This window comes from Rhinatrema bivittatum, chromosome 14 (genome assembly GCF_901001135.1).
Source record: "Rhinatrema bivittatum chromosome 14, aRhiBiv1.1, whole genome shotgun sequence".
Lineage (NCBI taxonomy): Eukaryota > Metazoa > Chordata > Amphibia > Gymnophiona > Rhinatrematidae > Rhinatrema > Rhinatrema bivittatum.
The window spans coordinates 1,859,989-1,886,284 of record NC_042628.1 but is presented as its reverse complement, the minus strand read 5'-3'; the positions used below and the strand labels follow the sequence as shown (position 1 = coordinate 1,886,284).

At 48.0% G+C, this 26,296-nt stretch overlaps 2 protein-coding genes across 8 annotated transcripts in view; one reads left to right on the top strand and one right to left on the bottom strand.

The window, feature by feature from the left end:
• The window catches only part of ARHGAP17 (Rho GTPase activating protein 17), a 97,190-nt gene extending 75,799 nt beyond the window's left edge, over positions 1–21,391 (bottom strand). For all 5 annotated transcript variants that reach the window (XR_003852731.1, XM_029577619.1, XM_029577620.1 and 2 more), the window contains exon 1: positions 21,189–21,391. Coding sequence is in view for 4 of the 5 variants with exons in the window: in XM_029577619.1 (XP_029433479.1) it covers positions 21,189–21,376 (188 nt within the window). In the remaining variant the exon portion in view is untranslated. The remainder of the gene's footprint in view (positions 1–21,188) is intronic.
• Positions 21,392–25,215: 3,824 nt separating this feature from the next.
• Positions 25,216–26,296, top strand: part of LCMT1 (leucine carboxyl methyltransferase 1) — a 53,104-nt gene continuing 52,023 nt past the window's right edge. For all 3 annotated transcript variants that reach the window (XR_003852725.1, XR_003852724.1, XM_029577582.1), the window contains exons 1-2: positions 25,216–25,471; positions 25,912–26,003. Coding sequence is in view for 1 of the 3 variants with exons in the window: in XM_029577582.1 (XP_029433442.1) it covers positions 25,383–25,471; positions 25,912–26,003 (181 nt within the window). In the remaining 2 variants the exon portion in view is untranslated. The remainder of the gene's footprint in view (positions 25,472–25,911; positions 26,004–26,296) is intronic.

Here is a 26,296-nt window from a genome sequence, read left to right as displayed (position 1 = left end):
GGTAAAGCAGCAAGGATTCTTTATCACCACAAATCGTCATAAAGAGCCCGACTCGGGCCGAGTTTCGCTCATTCAGGGGCTAGGATGGTATTGCAGGTAAAATAGGTGGATTCCTTATGGAAATTTTGTAAAATAACTTCATCGTATACCAAGCTACAACTGTGCCCTGTTCATCTCTGGAAATTGTCACAGAAAATCCTAAAAAACGTGCTCATTCCATGCAAATACAATTGACCTTATAATACCAGTGCTAGCCCCTTAGGACTGCCAATTCTTAACTCCGCTCACATCCCATGTTGGGTGCGAGAGTAAAGTGCACCGTGTCAGAGGCCCCAGGCCGACACTTCACCTCACAGTTTTGTTTCTTTTGGATTAACTTAAAGCTGGCATACATTACTATTTTTCCATGTTTTCATATCTGCAAACGGGCACATTTTCTCTTCTAGAGACTCTGCTCAATGCCACTTACGAAGACAGGGAAGAGAGCGGTGATAGCAGTGATAGCCCGGGTCACTCTCTCTGCAGCGCAGACCCCAGCCACTACCACTCGCAGTTTCTTACCCCGTGTCTGCATGTTTTCCTCCAGCCTGGCTCGCTCGTTAGCAGCCTTCTCCCAAAATCAGAGGCCACCTCCTCTACACACGCTCCTCCCCCCAAGATGAAAGTGACCGAGTCCCGTGGTCTGCGGTCCTGCACGTCCTGGGTCTGTCTGAGCAGAGATGTGAGGGGTCCTTAAACACTCTGGGTTGTAACCGATCATCTCCCGTGCTGTGCGGACACTGGGAAGAAGTGGTCAGGTGTTCGCGGCCTTTACCCTCCCCTTCTAGTGGAAATAATCAGCAAAAGAATTTGAGAGATTGTTCTCTTCAGAGTCTCCTCCTTTTACATTGATACTATTACCCTTTTTCTTCTTTGTGCCACATGTTTAAAGAAAAACCGATTGGCCTATAAACTCCTGCGGCACAGCATTTTCTTAATTGCCCATTCTCTACAGCAGCCTAAGCCCTCCCATCCAGCCAGGGGCCACACAGCTCAGCTTCGCCGGTTCTGACCCCGGCTCCGTAAGTCCAGCACAAGAGGTCAGCACTGCTTCCCTTCCCCGGCCTGAGCCGGCCATCAAATCCACCTGTCCCTACCTGGCAGTGAGGACAGAGGCAGCCAGAGAGATTTAGAAATGTCCAACGTGGAGGTGAAATCGCAGCCTGCGCTCATCACGGCCTCTCTACAACATGCAGGAGGTCTGCAAAGGGAAACCTCTCCAGAACAGCCAGCAGGTGGGAAGAAAATACATCCTGGAGCGTGTGGGAAGGGGTCAGACTCCGCACGTGTAAGTGTCGGAGATTTACACTTATTACAAGTCACCAATACATAAAGAGATGCAAACCCTGCGAACGGGGGCTGAACCCACAGCCCAGGCCTCAGCAGAGCTCCCCCCTGCCCAGGGCATCAGAGGAAGTCTCCTGGATGTACCCACCCCCCCTCAAACTGGCTCTGGGGAAGGAGGTGCCAGAGTGCTGATAGTGCAGGTTGAGTTTCATGTCAGACCCGTGGGCCCTGTAACCTGCTCATCCTTTACTACAGCCGCAGCGAGATCCACATTCCTGGCGACATCGCTGCCTCTGCGCTGGGTATTCAGCAGCAGGGCCCACGGACAGACAGACAGAGGGAGAACCAGTTCCTCCGCATGCAGACGGCTGCTGAAACTCCCCGGCGATGTCGTCACAACTCTCCCACATTCCAGGGAGTCGCCACTTTCACAGCACCTCACGCCCTCTACGCCACAGCACATCTCTTTGCTTTTTACAAAGGTGCTAGGAAGGCTAAATAATAATAATAATAATAATATGAATGTACACAACGAGAGGGAAGAGCAGACTGCGGCACTGCAGGCCACGCTCGGCCACGGCAGGTGAAGCACGGCAATGGCAACCAAAGAAATTGCTGGCATTGGATGTCGTCAGAGGAGCCCGGCAGCGAGAGTTCATCGACCTCCCAATAAACGCTAAAGTCACGCCAAGCTCTGCCCTCTATCCCCTGCGTTTCAGTTCCAGTCCCAGCTCTGCCCCAAATAAAGCTAAGACAACAGTTAAGCACCAAAATGGTTTTTGCCTTAGCAAGCTCCCCGGGGCGGATCTGGATGAGATGCGCTGTAAAACATGGAAACCTTCTCCGGTTACTGAAAGATACTCTCGCCCCCCAGAATCGCTACATTAAAAAAAAGAGGGACCCTCTATTTTTCTTTCCAAAGATTTCATGATTCACTCTAAGCAGCAAACAGGAAGAGGATATGAAGTGGAGAAAGAAATCCCAAAACGAAAAAGCAAGCACCACTGTGTAAGCCACTAAGGGCTTCCCTTCCCGATCCGTACCAAGCACTTCCATGCAGAAAAACTCCACTCAGAGCAATAAGTTTCTGGTTTGCCAAATCTGTCAGAAAAGCAGATGTTCAAGACAAATGGTCTGCAAGATTTCCCCAGGCAAAAATATCTGGGTGGACTGAGCCTCTAAACCTTGCATCCAGTTTCCTTGTGTGTGCACGTAAGCCACGAACTGCCCACAAAGCCTTCCACGTGGCTGAATTTGTGTTTGGATTGGGAGACGTAAGAAGTCCTGGAGGCAATAGGATCCGGACAGCTCTCATGCATCCCGCCCTTTCCAGCGCTACTCAACATCTACAACACCGCTTTATACAAATCAACTCCAACATCCCTTCCAGCAGTAAAGCAGTAAGACGCGGGCTCTGCTTCCTCAGCTGCCTGGTAGTGCTGCTGAAGTAACGCTCTCAGCCTTTACAGGAGGGCGAGGTCCGTGTTCTCCATCAGCCGGCACTGCTCTCCTTGTGCACCGGAAAATGCAAGGTGGACTCAGAGACTGGACGAGCTCTCGTCTGCTCGAACCCTTAATCACCGTGGGTGGGGGGTCAGCTACCGACTGCTCCTCTATCAATCATTCAAACTCAGACTCCGCACCGTAAGGGCCCATCTAGTGTGTAGTCCCAGAGACCCCAGGTGATCTCTGGTTTTCCCCCTCCCTCCCTCACTCTGTGCTCGCCTCGGCTTTCTTGAATTCTGCCTCCACCCCCAGCACTGGGAGACCACTCCATGCATTCACCCCCCCCCCCCCTCTTTCCATTTCTCTCCAGCAGCTTTCAATCTAAGCTCCTCTCTTCTTCCCACCTTGTACCTGAGGGTTTTCTCACTATCAGTTTACTGCAGGCTTAGTAACACGAAATGTGATTAAATAAAACAAGGGCTTTTGTATTTAAAATCTGCATTGCGTTAATCAAGAAGAGACTTGCAGAACTAAAGTGTTAAATCATATGCACATAACACCTATTTGTTGATTTGCTATAAGAAGACAAAAGCCTCAAAAAGAACTCCCTGCCTTCTTAAAAAATACATTTGGTTTCCTCCCATCAATATGCACTTCCATAAGAGACTGGAGGAGGAGCGGGCAGGGCGTGCGCTCAGCACACGATTCCATATTCTCTCCCATTAATATGCACTTCCATAAGAGACTGGAGGAGCAGCGGGCAGGGCGAGCGCTCAGCACAGGATTCCATATTCTCTCCCATCAGTATGCACTTCCATAAGAGACTGGAGGAGGAGCAGGCAGGGCGTGCGCTCAGCACACGATTCCATATTCTCTCCCATCAGTATGCACTTCCATAAGAGACTGGAGGAGGAGCAGGCAGGGCGTGCGCTCAGCACAGGATTCCATGTTCTCTCCCATCAGTATGCACTTCCATAAGAGACTGGAGGAGCAACGGGCAGGGCAAGCACTCAGCACAGGATTCCATGTTCTCTCCCATAAGAAACTGGAGGAGGAGCGGGCAGGGCGAGCGCTCAGCACACGATTCCATATTCTCTCCCATCAGTATGCACTTCCATAAGAGACTGGAGGAGCAGCGGGCAGGGCGAGCGCTCAGCACAGGATTCCATATTCTCTCCCATCAGTATGCACTTCCATAAGAGACTGGAGGAGGAGCGGGCAGGGCGTGCGCTCAGCACACGATTCCATATTCTCTCCCATCAGTATGCACTTTCATAAGAGACTGGAGGAGGAGCGGGCAGGGCGAGCGCTCAGCACACGATTCCATATTCTCTCCCATCAGTATGCACTTCCATAAGAGACTGGAGGAGGAGCGGGCAGGGCGTGCGCTCAGCACACGATTCCATATTCTCTCCCATCAGTATGCACTTCCATAAGAGACTGGAGGAGGAGCAGGCAGGGCGTGCGCTCAGCACAGGATTCCATATTCTCTCCCATCAGTATGCACTTCCATAAGAGACTGGAGGAGCAGCGGGCAGGGCGAGCGCTCAGCACAGGATTCCATGTTCTCTCCCATCAATATGCACTTCCATAAGAGACTGGAGGAGGAGCAGGCAGGGCGTGCGCTCAGCACAGGATTCCATATTCTCTCCCATCAGTATGCACTTCCATAAGAGACTGGAGGAGGAGCGGGCAGGGCGAGCGCTCAGCACACGATTCCATATTCTCTCCCATCAGTATGCACTTCCATAAGAGACTGGAGGAGCAGCGGGCAGGGCGAGCGCTCAGCACAGGATTCCATGTTCTCTCCCATCAATATGCACTTCCATAAGAGACTGGAGGAGGAGCGGGCAGGGCGTGCGCTCAGCACACGATTCCATATTCTCTCCCATCAGTATGCACTTCCATAAGAGACTGGAGGAGGAGCGGGCAGGGCGTGCGCTCAGCACAGGATTCCATATTCTCTCCCATCAGTATGCACTTCCATAAGAGACTGGAGGAGGAGCGGGCAGGGCGTGCGCTCAGCACACGATTCCATATTCTCTCCCATCAGTATGCACTTCCATAAGAGACTGGAGGAGGAGCGGGCAGGGCGTGCGCTCAGCACACGATTCCATATTCTCTCCCATCAGTATGCACTTCCATAAGAGACTGGAGGAGGAGCGGGCAGGGCGAGCGCTCAGCACACGATTCCATATTCTCTCCCATCAGTATGCACTTCCATAAGAGACTGGAGGAGGAGCGGGCAGGGCGAGCGCTCAGCACAGGATTCCATATTCTCTCCCATCAGTATGCACTTCCATAAGAGACTGGAGGAGCAGCGGGCAGGGCGTGCGCTCAGCACAGGATTCCATATTCTCTCCCATCAGTATGCACTTCCATAAGAGACTGGAGGAGGAGCGGGCAGGGCGAGCGCTCAGCACAGGATTCCATATTCTCTCCCATCAGTATGCACTTCCATAAGAGACTGGAGGAGGAGCGGGCAGGGCGTGCGCTCAGCACAGGATTCCATATTCTCTCCCATCAGTATGCACTTCCATAAGAGACTGGAGGAGCAGCGGGCAGGGCGTGCGCTCAGCACAGGATTCCATATTCTCTCCCATCAGTATGCACTTCCATAAGAGACTGGAGGAGGAGCGGGCAGGGCGAGCGCTCAGCACAGGATTCCATATTCTCTCCCATCAGTATGCACTTCCATAAGAGACTGGAGGAGCAGCGGGCAGGGCGAGCGCTCAGCACAGGATTCCATATTCTCTCCCATCAGTATGCACTTCCATAAGAGACTGGAGGAGGAGCGGGCAGGGCGTGCGCTCAGCACAGGATTCCATATTCTCTCCCATCAGTATGCACTTCCATAAGAGACTGGAGGAGGAGCGGGCAGGGCGTGCGCTCAGCACAGGATTCCATATTCTCTCCCATCAGTATGCACTTCCATAAGAGACTGGAGGAGGAGCGGGCAGGGCGAGCGCTCAGCACAGGATTCCATGTTCTCTCCCATCAGTATGCACTTCCATAAGAGACTGGAGGAGCAGCGGGCAGGGCGTGCGCTCAGCACAGGATTCCATATTCTCTCCCATCAGTATGCACTTCCATAAGAGACTGGAGGAGGAGCAGGCAGGGCGTGCGCTCAGCACACGATTCCATATTCTCTCCCATCAGTATGCATTTCCATAAGAGACTGGAGGAGGAGCGGGCAGGGCGTGCGCTCAGCACAGGATTCCATATTCTCTCCCATCAGTATGCACTTCCATAAGAGACTGGAGGAGGAGCGGGCAGGGCGAGCGCTCAGCACACGATTCCATATTCTCTCCCATCAGTATGCACTTCCATAAGAGACTGGAGGAGGAGCGGGCAGGGCGTGCGCTCAGCACACGATTCTATATTCTCTCCCATCAGTATGCACTTCCATAAGAGACTGGAGGAGGAGCAGGCAGGGCGTGCGCTCAGCACACGATTCCATATTCTCTCCCATCAGTATGCACTTCCATAAGAGACTGGAGGAGGAGCGGGCAGGGCGAGCGCTCAGCACAGGATTCCATATTCTCTCCCATCAGTATGCACTTCCATAAGAGACTGGAAGAGGAGTGGGCACGGTGTGCGCTCAGCATACGATTCCATCTCAAAGAGGAGGCAGGGTGTCAGCTGGCTTCTGCAAACCTCACAGACAGACAGGAGTCACACACTCCCAATTACTGTCATGGTGTGCTACGAAATAAGAAGTCTGTTCCAGCCAAGGTAAGATCAGTAAACACTAAACAAGGCTGAACACGATTCACAGACCAGCTGCTTCCTAGAAGGTCCCGAGGAACAGAACATTTTCTGCCATCCTGTGTACCATTTTTGTCGCTTTGAAGCTATGTATTTTTATGATGGCACTGACCTGACCAATTAATCTTTCAGGATGTCTGATGCATTGTTCTAAGAGACTGAGTTTGTATTTAAAAAATAAATAAATAAATAGAAGAAAGTTCCACACTGAGTAATATTCTGAATTCTGTACAGTGCAAGTCCTGTATGCAGAGGGTGAAAACCTCTAGATCTTGTAACCTGGGACCAATTAATGGTGCTATAGGACTGGCAATGCTGGATTTAATTTTCCCTTAAGCATTGCAAGGCAGGAGTAGATAGGAGCAGAGTGCACACTGGTAGTGACTGAAGGGCAAGACAGGAACATACCGTTACCAATGTGTTAGATTAGCATCGATGTGATAAAGTCAGAGAACAAGGTCAGTTCTGAGGCTTAAATCAGACTCCTTCCTGGATTCCATCACACAGTTTTAGCAAGGAAGTGAATTATGGTTTCCCATAAAAGGTTCAAAAATCTCCATCACAAATTTAAATCTTTCCTAAAAATGTGAAAGTCAGAACACATCCTAGACTATGCATACCTTGGACCAACATTAAGTGTATCTGAGAGTTTTATATTAAAAAACTTTTATAAAAAGATACTCTAAAGGTGTTCCAACACAACTAATTACAATTTAAGATTTTACACAATAATGACAATCAAATATAACATCAGTCCTTGCCCAGCCTCCCCACAAATCATGCACAAATATTACTGGTGCCAAGCTCTAGGCATCTTACAAAGATACAAACAAGAAATCATCACAGACATAACAAAAACTAATTAAGAACTAAAAGCATAACTGAAAAAATGGAAGCAGACTTATGCACCTGCGACTATAAACAGTCAGCAGCAACACCATAACAAAAATTCTCTCCGGAAGAAGCAAGACTTGAGCACAGATTTATGTTTCACACAATTCGTAAGGTGGAGTTCGGCCAGCAAGGAATTCCAAACTACTGGCGAAGTGAGCAGGAAGGCCTTCTCAGGAGTCTCAGCAAGGCGCACCACACAAATGAAAGGGACATCAAGATGACGTCTTTGATTAGAATTCAATGCTGCAGGCGGATTGCACAAATACAGCATTGCATTAGCCCATGGTAACCTGTGCACCAGGCTTGCCACTTTACCTTTATTTAAAATTTGTGTATCACCTGCAATACATACATAAACGTCATCACAATAAAATATTTTAACTGAAATGTCACCGTCAACCAATGAAGATTAGCTAGGACTGGTGAAATAGGATCCTAAGTGCCACTCCTGTGATCAGTCTAGTGGATGCATTTTGTAGCACCTATAATGCTTTTAAAGAATAATTAGGTATGCAGCAGGCAACTAAAGGCAAAATGAAAGCCTGTGCAACGGTCCTAAAATCGTTAGGCTCAAGAAATGGCTAAAGACCTCAAAATAAAAACAGACAATTATTTCTTTTATTTGAGGTTGAAAAGATAGTTTGGAGTCAACAAGTGCTCCCAAACTCTTTGCATAGGTAGCCACTTGCAAAGAGTGATTTGTGATGGGTGCTGATGATATCAACATTGAGCCGAGATAAGTGCCTCGGTCTTAGACATGTTCAGGGCTAACGTTGTGTGACATCCAAATATTAAGATTCTGACCAAGATGAAAATATGAATATACATTTCACACAGTTATAAAATACAAAAAGAAGTTCTAAGGACCCTGTATGCAATAAAGAAACCTCTTCCCCCGCCCCCTCCCCAATAAAGCTGCTATTAAAATTATGATAGCATCAGTCATCCAATCCTCTTATATGGGAGTGAGGTCTGGGGTCTATCATTAAGCCTAAACTCTACAGAATGGGACATAACCCCACTAGAAACCCTGTACCTCCTCCGATTCTGTAAACAGACACCAACAGTGCATGCAGAGCAGTACTAAGACTTACTACTCACCATAGAAAAAAAACTCATTTTCTAAATCTGGTGGTATTGTTAGTAACAGCAACACAAACCACCTCCATATCCAGGCACACAGTGACAACACAAAACCCGATCAAATAAACTCAGCACCTAACAAACTTGCCATATAAAAGCAGCACTAATTCACAGGACTTAAACAATCCTATCCATGAAGAGGCAACACTGCAAGTATTACACCAGGCAATAACACTCCAATACACCTATTAGGAGAACAGAACAAGCCAAGCTGTTAAATAGATCCCTACACAGGAGCTACATGCCAGTCACACATGCACTCTCACCAAATACAGAATAAAAAGACCATAAAGCATAAATAGAAACATGTAGAGAAAAAGTGGAAACTCCAAAAAGAGCCAGACACTGTATGCAATGCAACACTGGAGAACTAGAACCAAAAATGCTTCTCCTCCTGTAAATACAAAAAGGTATCAGGTTTATGTATTCAGTTTTATATTCTGCCACATCATAGATAGTTATGTTCAAAGTGAACAGCAATACAAATTACAATTTAGCAACACAAAACTAGTAAAATGTGGATCTTTTGGGCCTGTGAGATTTCTCATTTTGCACAGACTTGTTTTCCTAGCAACACCTTCCCTTTTCAATCCTGGGACTGACAAGCACATGGCAGCCTAACTCATTTAGTGCTCAGTGGTTGGTTTCCTGTTGACCTGCTGTTTGTATACCCCAAAATGAAGCTTGAAATGCAGCTTCCCCAGTTTCTATAAGGTGGTGTAATTTTACAACATTCAGTATCACTATTGGTCAGAGGTTGGTGCCTTATGCTTTCATTGGCTGTACAGAGTGGCCCAGCCCAGAATTTGCTAGAACTCGCCACTCCTGGCTGAGAGTATAGAGTAAGCTGATCTGCTCCAGCTCTACACATTCTTGTGGACCTCCACAAGCACAGGCTAAATAATGCTAACTAGACAAGTTTTACACTAACTACATGAATCCTTATTTTACCTGTTTGTGAATTAAATATTTTCCCCATTCACTGTTTTATTTGTAAATAAACTCTTTAGTTTGTTAGTTCTATTTTGTGACAGATTGATGATCCCAGCATTTTTGTATTTGGTCTGTAGGTGCATTTCTAGGATATCCTTAAAACCTGACTGGCTAGGTGTGCCCAGAGGATTGGGTTGAGAAGCACTGCCTTAAATGCCACTTAACAGTTTTTGGGCACACCCAATATCAGGAACAGCTTGACTGTTCTCCTACAATGTTGTTACCTTCAGGTACGGCAAGAGAATCCGGTGTACAACTTTTCTCCACGGATTCTCTTTTCTTCTGACAGTCATCACTGCTGAGGACTTGAATATTAATGCACATGGAATGCTGATACTACTTTTGGTGGGAGCGATGGAACTGGACCTTGAGAAATTCCTAGATTAGGATCTCTGCAGGGCCAAGCTGGCTATTATTGAGGTGTCAATCAAGCAAATTCCTTCAAGGAAATCTATTTCCCGAAATAGCCTTCCACAGAAGCCACCTTCCCAGGGCCCTTAGCATCCAAATGAGATCCCTCTCTATTCCCATCCCATCAAAAGAGGTGGGGGATTATTTTGTAGGCCTGATGGCCATCTGAGCCAAATCTGGCGCTTATAAGCCAGATGTCTAACGTACGGGTGTGGCATAATGCCCTGCATGTGAAGGGCTGCTGGAATCCCCACCACAAGATTTTAGGGGCTGTTGCTAGGTTGAAAGCCACCCTTGGGCAAGTAGCCCAATACACAGAGCCTGACTCAGACGGAAATATGGGAGTGAGCTTCCACTAGGTCCGAGGATGCTGGGTACTCTCCATCCAGAAGTGGGACACATGTAGATAACTTGAGCCCCCTCCTTTTTTTAAGCCACACACTGTATTGAGCAGGCGCCATGACTGTTCTCTGAATTCAAGAGCCTTACATGATATCCTCACCAGAACGCTAAGGCCGCTTCCATCCGGGCTAAACATAAGCTGACCAGGACCCACTGAAGCCAATACAGAGTGGCTCAGGCCCCATTATCTCTAGAATCATTGCCTTAAAAGGCCTGTTTCAAGGTTGCCTCCAATATTCTGTCCTGGCCTCAGCGCTGACCCCTCTTCTACCACAATGACCGTCTTCAGCATGATTGCCGGAGGTCAAGCACCAGGTCAGCAGATTCTGAGGAGGCTTTTACACTCCCCTCCTGTGGGCAAGATCCTTGGTGACTTCTTGGTACCCTGGAGGGAAGGATCTCCTTCTGCTGGGTTTGTTTTTTTTGCAAGCATAAGAGACATTTGCTAGAGCTGCTACCACCCTGGAAATGAGAGCGGCCAGCTCCTCTTTCTGGAATTATAGTAGAGCAGCCATCTAATACCAACTCTGGGGCGATTTTTTTTTTCCATATCATGCTGCTTCCCTAAAGGCCTGGGGCTTTCAGAATCCCCTTGAAGAGGGTTCTGGATTTTCCCTTGGTTGCTGCCCCTAGGGGGCGGATGTTAAACCTTAAGGAACCACACACACTATCTTCACATGTCCGCAGTTTCCAGGGACAAGGACTGCTGATATTGGTCTAGGCCACACCCCCTTTATACCTCAAGTGTCCTCTGTCTCCATCAACTATGGAGGAGGGAAATCCCATATGTAATGACTGCTCTAGCAGGATAAGGAAGTTGATGACCTTTAAGGCGGTGTACAATAAATGAAATGAAACTCAGACCCTTGAGTTGTGTGGGGACAGTGTGGTGCGTCTCTAGAAACCACCAGGAAATAGCTTGTGGGAAAAGTGAGAACCCAGCTGGGAGGTTGCCTGTGTAGGGATTATGTGCGCAGAAGCAGGTGGAGCCGAGCAGTGCTTTGCAGGGCCCTCCAAGCACCATGGGGTTAACCTTGAGAGGGCATTAGGGGTGGCATTATGTAACAGAAAACAAAAAATTCACAAACAAACACAAAATTGCTAAATCTAACACAAATTAGATAACATTCAAAAATAACCAACTAAAGCTGACTAAAAATCAAATGCCCTCTCCCCCACAATACTATAATATTTCATTTTAGACAACCAAGTCAAACAGCATCTTAAAAAATGCAAAATTTCAACATCTTCCTGAAAGCTAAAATAGGTGCCCTTAATTCCAAACTCCCCAGAATAGGATTCCAGCACCCGGATCTGCTTAAATGCTTTCTTCCTCCTGTTTTCCGAGTGGCTGTCACTCCACACAGACCTGAGAGCATCTGTAGGTCACATAAGAAACAATCACTTCTTTGCACAATGTAAGGCTCTGTACATAAAATGCTGAGGCCTTCAATAACACGCAGGGAGCCACTGGAATTTGGCCAACAAGGGTGATGCATGTTCTGTCTTTTTAAAAGCTCACTAATAATTCATACTGCATTATTTTCCAAAACCTGAATTAGGAAGGCCCAGAAACACAAAATTGTAGTAACATTCTTGAAATAACTAGAGCTTGAACTATTGCAAGCAAATCTCTCACATTTAAGGACGAGTTAGTTACAATGTGTGGGAGACACCATCTGAGGGCACTGACACAGAACTAATTTTCAGAGTGGGTTAAAAAAGGAATTAAAAAAACCCCCACACACTTTACTGAGCAGGCATGGGAGCCAATGCACACACACACACACACACACACACACACACACAGCTAGGTGAGCCCCCTCGGTCTGTTCCAGAGCTTATGCTTTAGCTAGGTAGTCGACTCTCCAGGGAGACGGACAGGAATTAAGTAAGGCTAAGTCATCTTGCTATTTATAGAGAACCCTGTTAACAGGTAAACAAACTTAGCTTCTTCCGTCAACAAGTAGGCATGAATCAGCCATAAGGCGTGGGGAGTCCCAATGAGAGTAGCATTGCGGAGCAAGTATTTAAAAAGACAACCCAGCCCCTTCAAGTGGAGGAGAATAGACTACTGGCTAAACAGGCTACACAGAACTGCTTATCCAAAGTTACTGTCTCCTTGAGACATGTCGTCCAGACAGTAGCGGGATATGAGAGAGTGTGAAAAAATGGGGATAGACAAAGATCTAAACATGTACACTCTAGAGGAAAGGTGAGATAGGGGAGCTATGAAAGACATTCAAATTTGAAGGATCCATCTGAAGAAAATAGGAAAAAGCATAAGCATTGTCAAGTTAAGTGTAAAACATTGATAAGGCAGGCTAAGAGAGAATTTGAAATGAAGTTGGCCGTAGAGGCAAAAAATTCATAAAAACTTTAAAAAATATATCCGAAGCATGAAACCTGTGAGGGAGTCGATTGGACAGAAGTGCAAGGTGTTGCATATAGGGAAAAATAACCCATGCTATAGTTGCACAATGTTAGGTTCCATATTAGAAGCTACCACCCAGGAAAAGTCTAAGTGTCATAGTGGATAATACTTTAAAATCATCGGCTCAGTGTGCTACAGCTGTCACAAACGCAAATAGTGTTAGGAATTATTAGGAAGGGAATGGTTAATAAAACAAAAAAAAGTGTCAATGCCTCTGTATCGCTCCATGGTGAGACCGCACCTTGCATACTGTGTACTAGGGATGTGAATCGTGTCCTCGATCGTCTTAACGATCGATTTCGGCTGGGAGGGGGAGGGAATCGTATTGTTGCCGTTTGGGGGGGTAAAATATCGTGAAAAATCTAAAAATCGCAAAACCGGCACATTAAAACCCCCTAAAACCCACCCCCGACCCTTTAAATTAAATCCCCCACCCTCCCGAACCCCCCCCAAATGAGTTAAATAACCTGCGGGTCCAGCGGCGGTCCGGAACGGCAGCGGTCCGGAACGGGCTCCTGCTCCTGAATCTTGTTGTCTTCAGCCGGCGCCATTTTCCAAAATGGCGCCGAAAAATGGCGGCGGCCATAGACGAACACGATTTGACGGCAGGAGGTCCTTCCGGACCCCCGCTGGACTTTTGGCAAGTCTCGTGGGGGTCAGGAGGCCCCCCACAAGCTGGCCAAAAGTTCCTGGAGGTCCAGCGGGGGTCAGGGAGCGATTTCCCGCCGCGAATCGTTTTCGTACGGAAAATGGCGCCGGCAGGAGATCGACTGCAGGAGGTTGTTCAGCGAGGCGCCGGAACCCTCGCTGAACGACCTCCTGCAGTCGATCTCCTGCCGGCGCCATTTTCCGTACGAAAACGATTCGCGGCGGGAAATCGCTCCCTGACTCCCGCTGGACCTCCAGGAACTTTTGGCCAGCTTGTGGGGGGCCTCCTGACCCCCACGAGACTTGCCAAAAGTCCAGCGGGGGTCCGGAAGGACCTCCTGCCGTCCAATCGTGTTCGTCTATGGCCGCCGCCATTTTTCGGCGCCATTTTGGAAAATGGCGCCGGCTGAAGACAACAAGATTCAGGAGCAGGAGCCCGTTCCGGACCGCTGCCGTTCCGGACCGCCGCTGGACCCGCAGGTTATTTAACTCATTTGGGGGGGGTTCGGGAGGGTGGGGGATTTAATTTAAAGGGTCGGGGGTGGGTTTTAGGGGGTTTTAGTGTGCCGGCTCACGATTCTAACGATTTATAACGATAAATCGTTAGAATCTCTATTGTATTGTGTTCCATAACGGTTTAAGACGATATTAAAATTATCGGACGATAATTTTAATCGTCCTAAAACGATTCACATCCCTACTGTGTACAGTTCTGGTCACCGCATCCCAAAAAAGATATAGTTGCGATGGAGAAGGTACAGAGAAGGGCAACCAAAATGATAAAGGGGATGGAACAGCTCCCCTATGAGGAAAGGCTGAAGAGGTTAGGGCTGTTCAGCTTGGAGAAGAGACGGCTGAGGGGGGATATGATAGAGATGTTTAAAATCATGAGAGGTCTAGAACGAGTAGATGTGACTTATTTACACTTTCAAATAATAGGACTAGGGTGCATTCCATGAAGTTAGCAAGTAGCACATTTAAGACTAATCAGAGAAAATTCTCTCACTCAATGCACAGTAAAGCTCTGGAATTTGTTGCCAGAGGATGTGGTTAGTTCAGTTAGTGTAGCTGGGTTCAAAAAAGGTTTGGATAAGTTCTTGGAGAAGTCCATTAACTGCTAATAATCAAGCTGACTTAGGGAATAGCATGGGATATTCTTAGTGTTTGGGTAATTGCCAGGTTCTTGTGGCCTGGTTTGGCCTTTGTTGGAAACAGGATGCTGGGCTTGATGGACCCTTGGTCTGACCCAGCCTGGCAATTTCTTATATTCTTATGAATTAATTAGTCCAATAAAAAGTCTCACCTACAGCTTGTTTGTTAACCCTTAACTGTAGATATTATTTAGCAACAAATTGTCTCATCTGAAGTAAGGATGTAAAATAGTCGATGGTTAAACAATTAAATGTTAAATAAAAGTCTTCCTGTTTAGTGCTCTAACCAAGCCATAATTCCCAGTGTTGATGCGGGGACGTCTGGTTTGCCTTTCCTGGCACACCGCACAGCTCCCCACGCTCGGCACGTCAGACTGCACCCCACTGCAGTGTGCGTTTAGCCCTTAAAATAGTTAAATTTAAAATTAAGTCAACTTTTTAAATGATATTTACATGGTAACTCTGAAGTGGATGCTGCGGATAATCCCCATGGGAGCAGAAGACTGTCCTGAGAAGAGGAACGCACTGGGACAGGTCCATACATTCTTCTACTCCAATTCCCACACTGTTTGCAGGCACGAGTAAGAAACTAGTCCTACGCAGCGCCCTGGCAGAAGCAGCGCTGTGAAACCCAGCAGAACCGTCACAGGACAGAAAGGCGACAGGGTGCCCAGGCAATGCCTGCCACACAGAGGGGCAGGCAGGGCTGGAATCCCACTGCTGCCCTCACGTCGCTTCACCCTCCACTGCCTCACCAGGTATAAACTGAGCTTTTCCCTCCCATAGATACAGAATGAGGAAAAATGCTTTCATGACCTGAACTCTGAGACAGGTACCTCCTGTACTTAAATGGAACGACGAACAATGCAACCCAAATTCAAAGTATGCAAGAGGACAAATGCCAGACAGACAGACAGTGTCCATCAAGTACATGAAACAGGATTATGCCATAAACAGCACATTGCCACAGAAGAGCTGGTGCATCCACTACAGCAGGCGCCCCTACTCTTCTCACTTTGCCCAGCACAGGTCACTTAGAGGAGATGCACAGTAACATCTGCTCATCGGAGACACGGGTCGCTGTCTTCTTACACAGACTGCCCAGCGTTTAGCTGGGAAGCAGACAAGCGAGCTCAGCAGATGGAGGACCTTTCCAGGTGGCTGATACTGCAGTAATTCAAATCAACATCACAAGTACAAGCAGCACCTTTAGTTCTTTGTATATTTTGTGGTCGTTTTATCTGCTGCATGACTAGCAGAAGTCATATTTAAGAGAGCTAAAAATATTTCCACCTCGGTCTTAAAAATATGTAGGTGAGCAGCACCAACACTGAGGTGCACTTTTTTCTTACTGTTGATATTTTGCTTGACTTCTCTTATTTCTGTCTTTAAGTTTACTTTTTTTTTTCTTGCTTTTCTGAGGTTTAGCAACTAGGTAACCTGCCTACCAAGATTTTTCCAGCCCTGTGCAGACATCACTTAATGTTGGTATTTGAGTCAGACCTTTGGGGATAGGATGTGCTGTAATTTAACTGTACGAGAGTCATGATATTCCATGGGCTTTTTCTACAAGGAACTACCCACAGCATTAGTAACTCCAAAGGGTGGGTTTTAATCATTGTGTTTAAGAAAACTGTTTAGTAATACCTGTGTCCTAAAAACACATCACTTCCCTCAGCCTTTAAACATGCTGTGATCACACCACCCCTCAAAAAAAGCTAGATATGATGGTTATTTTCATAAGATGACCATTACCTTTATCGTTTAGAAGTGAGATCACATATTGATAATATTTGGACCATGGGGTTCTATTTTTTAGAATCTGGCTTTCGCCCCCCACATTCCATGGAGATGGCCCTTGCTGACATCTCCCGTGACCTCTTCATGGCCAACAGCAGGGATCTTCTTCCACTGGATACTCCCTGCCACTCTATGCTCACATTTACTTCCATCACGACTCTCTCTCCCAGGGCACTTCTGCTGTAGCCCCCTGCCCTGCTTTCCCAGTACCAGTCAACGGGTCCCAACGCTCTGTCCTGGGTCACCTCCTCTTCTCTCTCCCCCGAAAATCACATTAACCAAGCAGGGGTACAAGAAGATAAATTTTGACTTTGTTTTCCATTTAACAATACAAAAATGCAACTACAAATAAAAAGTAAATTTAAACAAACACGAATAACGTACATAAACCAAACAAACGCTGGCAAGTTAGTTGTTACAAGAGGTTATTAAATGCTTGCGTAAAAAACAAAGCTTTCACTGCCTCTCTCAGCTGTGCATAGTTTGCTTCTGAACAAATATCAGCTGGTAAAATATTACAAAAGTAAAGGAGCCTTGAAGCAAAAAGAAGACGCCTGGCCGACTCCAGAAGAACGCATAAACCCTTCTGGGGAGAGTGGAGGAGGAGCAGTTACAACTCTAGCAAGATATAAAGGAAAACTAATAAGACACAACTTTAAACTTCATCGGAAGCTGGTGCAATTGTGCTAGGTAGGCGTCATATGATCATATCTTAAGGCCCTAGATTAATCTAGCTGATGTATCCTGAAGCAGTTCTAGTCTTTTCAGTTGGAGTTACAATAATCAATTCATGAGGCTCCCAAACTGATGGATATATCTAAGATCAAAATGGCCTTTTCAACTATAGAAGAAATTTGATGGACCCGAGGCAACTTGTAGGTCAAGAGCAACTCCCAAAGTAGTAACAATGGTTCCTGCCATCTTTAAGCCAATGACTCCCATGTCAGGCACACAATACCAATGGTACAACAATTTACAACCCAGCTAGTTACAAGGAGAACTCCTATCACTTGTCCAATGTTTATCTGAAATCTGATGACCCTTTTCAGAGGGTCCCCCAATTCAACAATTAACAGTGCATTCTGAAAATAAGAGCTCTGCTCAGACAGGGGATTGGAAGCCGGGCTCTCATAAGGAGCTGCAGTAAATAATTCTCTCACTTCTACATAGGGAAATGCTGGGCTATTTACTATACCATATGCCACTGTAAGCTGCCCAAGACAAAATATTATCCTTCATTGACTGCCCTACGGCACATCAAACTCGTTCCAAAAAGGAAATTACATCTCTGCATAAAACATTTAATATTGTACCTAGAAACATGCACAGTTTGAAGATGCTGCTAGGAGAGAAATGAAAAACATTTTCCAGAGCATAACCTCACTCTTTGCTAGCCCAGGGCTCCTCACCGGAAAAAAATGCTCCAAGTGTACAGCTAGAGAAGAAAATACCATGCTTAATGCCATTCTCGGCCTCCTTCAGAGCCAAAGCTGGATTTAGTGCTATAAAGAATGAGTCTGAGATCTTCAACAGAGGGGGGATTAGTGGCCACCGAACCAAGCCCAGAGATGGCAACGTTTCCTACAACAAATACCTCCTGAAGCCTTATCTCAGAGTCCTGACTAGATGTGAGCTCCGCAGAGCAGAGACAGTCTCTGTACATCTGGTAGTAAATGGACGGCTAGGAGGCAGTAGTGATAGCTGAGACCAGTCCTCTTTACGTAAGGGAATCCTTTAAAGACACGGAGGTGAATATTGTGCCCGACTCTGGTTCAGGGGCTGAAACACAGCAATGTAATAATATTAATCCACAATACAAGCACAGGCATTGTAATGTTAAAAACAGACAGCTTTATTGATATAATCCTATAAATATATATATTTTTTAAGATGCCAGATAATTATCTTATTCTTCGTCTCCTTATGCGAGTAATAATTTATTTATAGGATTATATCAGGATATCTGTCTCTGTTTTTAACATTACAATGCCTGTGCTTGTATTGTGGATTATTACCCTGCTCTGTTTCAGCCCCACATTAGGGCAAAATGCGGCCAGAGTTGGGCACAATATTCAGCTCAGTCTTTTTAATTGTTGTTGAACAACAGAAGTCCCTTAGAGGACTGGTCTCATCTATCAGTACTGCCGCCCGGCTACATGAGATGTCTTCCAATTTGTTTTCTTGCAAATGTAAACATCCTGTCAGGCTCCGAGGGCATTCAAGCATCCATAGCTCACTCGAAGTTTCAGGGTATTTACTGCCATGACCAAACTGAACTCCTGTTTTCAGAATGAAACAAACAGGGGAGGGATCAGAGCTGCTTTTGGCATCAACGCTGATCAAACTGAAGGCACCTGACATGAATGTGAAAGGGAGGAAGCAGTTGGAAATCCATGTTTGCTTCTTCAAGCTATTTAGGCAGAGGTAGATTTCAAAATCCACACATGCTTTAAAAAGTGATGCTTCCAAGTCACTGCATGACAAACTCAGAGTACAAGAAAGGGAGATAAAAAGCTACCTCTTCAAAGGAACACCTGTCAACACCTAACAAACCTGTCATACAACAGCTGGTAACCTGGCCAAGGAATGTCCCCACTACAGCTCCTGGGACGGCCACACCCCGACAGCACCTGCAATACAGCACCAAATCTCACCAGGATCCAGCCAGCCAGGCATTCTGGGCCATAAAGCCACATTTTTTTTTCCCCAAACAGTTCCTGTCAACTTTTGCAGAATGAGTCTGCGACTGTAACTGGTTGCACATTAGGCCCGAGTGCCAGTAGAAGAGGCAGGTAGAGTCTGCATGGTATAAAGCGAGGAATTCATAACGTTTCCCGTCTCATTCTGCATGCACGCGATAGGAAGCTCACAAGAGTCTGAAATGCTGCTTTCAGTTCTTATATTCCAGCACCTCCATAAATATATTCAGTGCAGATTACAATAAAACAATCATAAAATCAACATGAAGCAAAGTTACACATCCAGCACTTAAAATACAAAACTTACATATTACACATATTAAAAAAAAAAAGTCACACTACTTCAGCCATGGCCTTTCCTGCCTTCCTGCACACTAAATTCCTGCAGCTGTCTCAGTTCCACTGGCAATTTGTTCCACTCATTGGTGCGGCTGAGGAAAACACACACCCTCTAGTGTGAACCATCTACATTTTTTAACTGGGGGAATAAGTAACAATTGGGTACCCTCAGATCTCAAGGAAGGACCTGGAGTATAGAGCACAGTATGATCTTTTAATACTCATGGAGACAACGTCTTCAAAAGTTTGAAAACAATAGTTACCAACCTGAACCTACCCCTCTCCATTTAACCGGCAGCCAATGTAAGTCCCTCAGGCCTGGGGTTATAGGTTCGCTGTTAGGACCCAGGCAGCCGCATTCTCAGCCATGCATCGCACACAATAAGCCATCTGGAAGCCCAATACCCAGTGTACCGCAATAATCCAGCTGGCTAGGACCAAGCTTTGGACAATCATCCTGCAATATTTTGGAGGTAACATTTTTAAAGGTCGCACCAACTTACGTTTATAGAAGGCAGTTTTTAATGTGACAACACTGTTGTACTGGAGTCTGCACAGCACTTGCACCCCATTAGTAAGAGTGCAAAGGCAGACCAGCTCAGCCAAGGCCAAAGAAGAGAAGAAAGGGAGCAGGCTGCCAGAAACCTGAGCAGATGCAAACGAAACAGTGAGAAACGGGGAAAAAAAAAAGAGAGAAGAAAGGAAGGGAGCAGGCTGGCAGAAATCTGAGCCGATGCAAACGAAACAGTGAGAAACGGAAAGAAGAGAGAAGAAAGGAAGGGAGCAGGCTGCCAGAAACCTGAGCCGATGCAAACGAAACAGTGAGAAACGGGGAAAAAAAAGAGAGAAGAAAGGAAGGGAGCAGGCTGGCAGAAATCTGAGCCGATGCAAACGAAACAGTGAGAAACGGAAGGGAGCAGGCTGCCAGAAACCTGAGTCGATGGAAACGAAACAATGAGAAACGGAAAGAAGAGAGAAGGAAGCAGGCTGCCAGAAATCTGAGCCGATGCAAACGAAACAGTGAGAAACGGAAAGAAGAGAGAAGAAAGGAAGGGAGCAGGCTGCCAGAAACCTGAGCCGATGCAAACGAAACAGTGAGAAACGGGGAAAAAAAAAAGAGAGAAGAAAGGAAGGGAGCAGGCTGGCAGAAATCTGAGCCGATGCAAACGAAACAGTGAGAAACGGAAGGGAGCAGGCTGCCAGAAACCTGAGCCGATGGAAACGACACAGTGAGAACAAGAAAAAAAATGGAGCCGATGGAAACGAAACAATGAGAAACGGAAAGAAGAGAGAAGGAAGCAGGCTGCCAGAAATCTGAGCCGATGCAAACGAAACAGTGAGAAACGGGAAAAAAAAAGAGAGAAGAAAGGAAGGGAGCAGGCTGCCAGAAACCTGAGCCGATGCAAACGAAACAGTGAGAAACGGGGAAAAAAGAGAGAAGGAAGGAAGGGAGCAGGCTGCCAGAAACCTGAGCCGATGGAAACGAAACAGTGAGAACAAGAAAAAAAAATGGGCCACAAAGCAGAGCAAGAAGTCTTGGCGCAGGGAAGTCCCCCCTGAGGCCCGGGCACGTCTGGACCGGAGAGCATTACAGGCAGCCCTGGGGGACTCGCCCGTGCTCAGCAGCGAGGCCCATAGGAGGCCCCCCCGACGATGAAAGGAGCGGGCGGGGGGGGGGGGGCAGGAGTCACTAACCGCATCCCTCCTCCCCCCGACAATCCCAGATCCACTCGCCTGCCCACGGTCTGGCTCGCCAGCTGCCGCATGCGGTTGAATTGCTTCTTCATGGCCGATCCCGGGGAGAGGACGGGAGCCGGCACCGGGCTGGGCAGCACCTTCCAGCACAGCCAGAGCCGCCTCTCCCCGCAGGAAGTGACTGCGCCTCCCGGCCCGGCCTCTTCCCACCCCGTGCAGGCAGCCATGTGACCCGCGGGGGGAGGAGGAGGAGGAGCTACCCGAGCACCTTTACTTGATGCATTAATATTTTGTAATGTTTCCCTTTTGCTATCTTTTTATTTTAATTATGTTGTATATTACGTTAGCCACGCATGTAACATTCTTCTGCCAATAAAGTTATTTGAATGTTGAAAGGAAGAGCCGAGAGGGGGGTGAAGAGAGAAAAGGAGCCAGGCCAGATCAGGCAGACAAGGAGAGGAGGAGCCAGGGCAGAGAAGGAGGAGAGGAGAGGACCAGGGCAGAGCAAGGGGGTCATGGAGGAGCCAGGGCAGAGAAGGAGGAGAGGAGGAGCCAGGGCAGAGGAAGGGGGACATGGAGGAGCCAAGGCAGAGAAGGAGGAGAGGAAAGGACCAGGGCAGAGCCAGGGCAGAGGAGAGGAGAGGGCCAGGGCAGAGAAGGAGGAGAGGAGGAGCCAGGGCAGAGCAAGGGGGACATGGAGGAGCCAAGGCAGAGAAGGAGGAGAGGAGGGGGCCAGGGCAGAGCAAGGGGGACATGGAGGAGCCAGGGCAGAGCAAGGAGGACAAAGGAGCCAAGGCAGAGAAGGAGGAGAGGAGGGGCTAGGCAGAGCAAGGGAGGCAAGGAGGAGCCAGGACAAGGGAGAATCAAGCACAGTAGTAGAGCATGGCCTTGCTAGAGCAAACGTCAAATAAAGAATAAAGACGAGAAATTGAAACATACAGCCAAAAAACACCAAGAAGCCGTCATAACATGCAGTACCGCACATGAGGAACAGAAGCAGACATGCATTTCTCTCAATGTCACTGTTCCGCTTGCTGAATGACTGTCTCTGTGTCACTCTCTAAGTGTGACTGTCTCTCAGTGTCACTGAGTGTGACTTTCTCTCTCTGTCTTATTGAATGTGACACAGTGTCACTTTCTCTTTCTGAGTATGACTGTCTGTGTCACTCTGAGTGTGACTCTCTGTGATACTCTTTCTGAGTATGACTGTCTGTGTCACTCTGAGTGTGACTCTCTGTGATACTCTTTCTGAGTGTGACTGTTTCTATCTCTTTCTGAGTGTGATTGTCTCCGTGTCACTTTCTTTCTGAATGTGACTCTCAGTGTCTGTTACGTGTGCCGTCCACAGCAGTCCCGCGGCATGACCCCCTCACCTTTCTACAGTGACTCCAGCTCCTGATTCCTCGCTGGCGGCGGTGGGCCGTCAGCTCGGGCCTCCCCTGGTGCCTCCGGCCCTGCTTCAGCCCCCGGCGTTCCCGGTCCAGCCACCGTGCCCATTGCTGTTCGTTGGGCCTCTCCATGTGGCCCGTGGAGAGAGACTGCTACTCAGCGCCGCGCCCCTCCCTAGGCGCACCTGCGTGCATCATTGATGTTTAAGTAGGGACCGTGGCGGGAACCTAGCCGCAGCCCCGGATGATGATGTCAACAGAACTATAGTATTTAAGCGCAGGCTCCACTCCCTAGCGTTGCCTTTGCACCAGGTCTCCTCGCTGGTCAAGTACTCGTTGCCTCCTAGAGAGTCGTCTCACTCCTGCGTTCCTGTTCCTCGTTTGTTCCTGGTTCCTGTCTCCTTGTTCCTGTCCTGCTTCATACCTCAGATTGACTACATAGACTTGACCCTGCTTCGCCTGACCACGCCATTGACTCTCTCCAAGCCCGGACCTCTGCTTCGCCTGACTACGCTACTGCCTATCTCCAGACCCAGACCTCTGTTTCGCCTGACTACGCTACTGCCTATCTCCAGACCCAGACCTCTGCTTCGCCTGATACGCTACTGCCTGTCTCCAGACCCAGACCTCTGCTTCGCCTGACTACGCTATTGCCTTTCTCCAGATCTCGACCTCTGCTTCGCCTGACTACGCTACTGCCTGTCTCCAGACCCAGACCTCTGCTTCGCCTGACTACGCTACTGCCTGTCTCCAGACCCAGACCTCTGCTTCGCCTGACTACGCTACTGCCTGTCTCCAGACCCAGACCTCTGCTTCGCCTGACTACGCTACTGCCTATCTCCAGACCCAGACCTCTGCTTCGCCTGACTTCGCTACTGCCTATCTCCAGACCCAGACCTCTGCTTCGCCTGACTACGCTACTGCCTGTCTCCAGACCCAGACCTCTGCTTCGCCTGACTACGCTATTGCCTTTCTCCAGATCTCGACCTCTGCTTCGTCTGACTACGCATCGCCTGTCTCCAGACTCAGACCCTTGCTTCATTTGACTATACTTGGCTTTCTCCTTGATCAGACCTCAGCCTTGCTTGCCACTGCCTCTGGATTGCCGCCAGCCCTGACTCAAGCCTGTATCTCGACGCCTCTTCAGCTTATATCCTGGATTTGGTCTATTCAGGCTTCGGCCTGCTCTTGCTCGGGTGCCCCGTCTGCCTTCGTTCTTTTGGCACCCGATTCTCTGGGACACTCCCTTGTCCAGAGTAAGACTGTACCATCTCTCATCTGCTGTCTCTGGGCTGACCCAACTTCTACATCGACTACGTACAGAGGCCCACCTAAGTCCAGTTGGCTCCGGCACCCAAAGGCTCAACCCGCGGGGAACGAGGGCTGGTATTGGTGAAGCTCCAGTTGGCCTCTGTCTATCAGCCCACTCCGCCTGCCGATGGTGGGGACCCGTAGGTCTCCTACCTAGGGGATGCGTCAACCCCACCTCGGCCCAAGGGTCCACCTCTGACGCAACAGTGTCACTCTCTGCATGTGACTGTCAGTTTCTCTTTCTGAGTTTGATTGTCTCTGTATCAGTTTCTCTTTCAGTGTCATTCTCTCTTTCCTAGTGTGATTATCAGTGTCAGTTTCTCTTTCTGGTGTGGCTGTCTCTCAGAGTCGTTTCTCTTTCTTGGGTGTGACTGCCCCAGTGTCACTCTGTCTCTTTCTGGCATGATTATCTCTGAGTCAGTTTCTCTTTCTGGGTGTGACTGTCTCTTTCTCTCTCTCTCTCATTGTAGCTGTCTCAGTGTCACTCTCTTTCTGGTGTGACTGTCTCTCAGAGTCAGTTTCTCTTTCTTGGGTGTGACTGCCCCAGTGTCACTCTGTCTCTTTCTGGCATGATTATCTCTGAGTCAGTTTCTCTTTCTGGGTGTGACTGTCTCTTTCTCTCTCTCTCATTGTAGCTGTCTCAGTGTCACTCTCTTTCTGGTGTGACTGTCTCTCAGAGTCAGTTTCTCTTTCTGGGTGTGACTGCCCCAGTGTCACTCTGTCTCTTTCTGGCATGATTATCTCTGAGTCAGTTTCTCTTTCTGGGTGTGACTGTCTCTTTCTCTCTCTCTCTCATTGTAGCTGTCTCAGTGTCACTCCCTTTCTGGTGTGACTGTCTCTCAGAGTCAGTTTCTCTTTCTGGGTGTGACTGCCCCAGTGTCACTCTGTCTCTTTCTGGCATGATTATCTCTGAGTCCGTTTTTCTTTCTGGGTGTGACTGTCTCTTTCTCTCTCTCTCTCCCTCTCTCATTGTAGCTGTCTCAGTGTCACTCTCTTTCTGGTGAGACTGTCTCTAAGAGTCAGTTTCTCTTTCTGAGTGTAACTGTCTCTCAGTGTAGCTGCCTCAGTGTGATTTTGACTGCCTTCCTTTGCCGGCAGTCTCCTGACCTGCACCTTTACCTGACTTGTTATCATTGTTAATTTTAACTCTTTTCTTCCCTCTTTATTTAATGCTTCTGTTTGTTGTTTTGGTAAACACGTGTAAAATTGTCCTGCCAATAAAGTTATCCGAATCTTCTGACCTATCTAGCGAGCCCGCCTCTCTACGTAAGAGAATTGTCATTTACACTATCCAATAGGAAAGGCTGCGTGTGGGAGGCGGCCTTAACCTTTCCCTGCATCCGCCAATGAAAGGGTCCGGAAGGTGCGGCGCCGCGACCAATGGGAGGGCACGTAGTTAGCGGGTGCTGCGGTGAGCGCACGGGGCGGGAGTATTCAGCCTTGCTCCCGGTCCTAAGGCGGCCTCCACGCTGGCGGGATATTGTGCTGCTGCTGCGATATAACGCCTGCCTGAGGGCTGAACCGCTTCCGCGCAATGGCCGGCACGGAGTCCCGCGGTTCTGGTACCGACACGGCCGACGAGGCCGTCCGAGCCACCTGCGACGATGCGTCCATCTGTAAGAGGTAAGGAGGGGCGCCGGCGCCTCTTATGCTTTCTATTGGTCCAACGCAAGAATTGGCCGGAGCCGGTGGAGCTCATGTTTCTGTGGACCCGAACGAGCAGCAGAACTTGTCACCACCCGTTTTGTCCCTGCATTTCTTCAGCTGTTAGAACTTCCCCGAGCCGCTGAAAGGTAGAAGAAACCCCTCCTCTCCACGTGAAAGAAGCCTTTATTTTACAGCTAAAACCACCTAGGAAGCACAGGAGCCGTCACCAGAGCGTCTCGTTTTATGGTCACCTTTGTGTCCGGGCTATGTCTTTCAGAATAGCTGCATGTGACCGGTTTATTAAGGCTTTTCTCCCCTTCTGTTTATCAAGGTATAGACCTTAATGAACGAGGCCCTGGCTGTTAACTCTGCCCTGTAAAATGATGAATATGCTGGCTGTTTGTTTTTTTTAATAGATTCGCTATAAGTATTGGCTACTGGACGGATCCTTACATTCAGCATTTTGTCAGGCAGGCTAAAGAAAGGAAGGCTCCGGAGATCAACAGAGGTAAGTTGGTCCGCAAGTACAAGGTCAAAAAACCCCAGGATACTTCTATTGGTAATGAGAGTGCGTAGTGATTGTGATAGTGACTTAAAATAAATGGGCTGGCTGGGCTGAGAATTCTGGAAAATAGTACCAGCAGCCCCTGTTGAAAGTAGGGTTCCCAATTCTCTCTAGATTCACCTGCAGTTATTGATCCGGTCCTGGGTTTATTCTGTTACATGCAGGGACGTGTAGTTATTTCCTAATGGCAGTCCCTAACAGAAGTAAGACTGTAAGTCTCTGCATGCAGTGAGGTA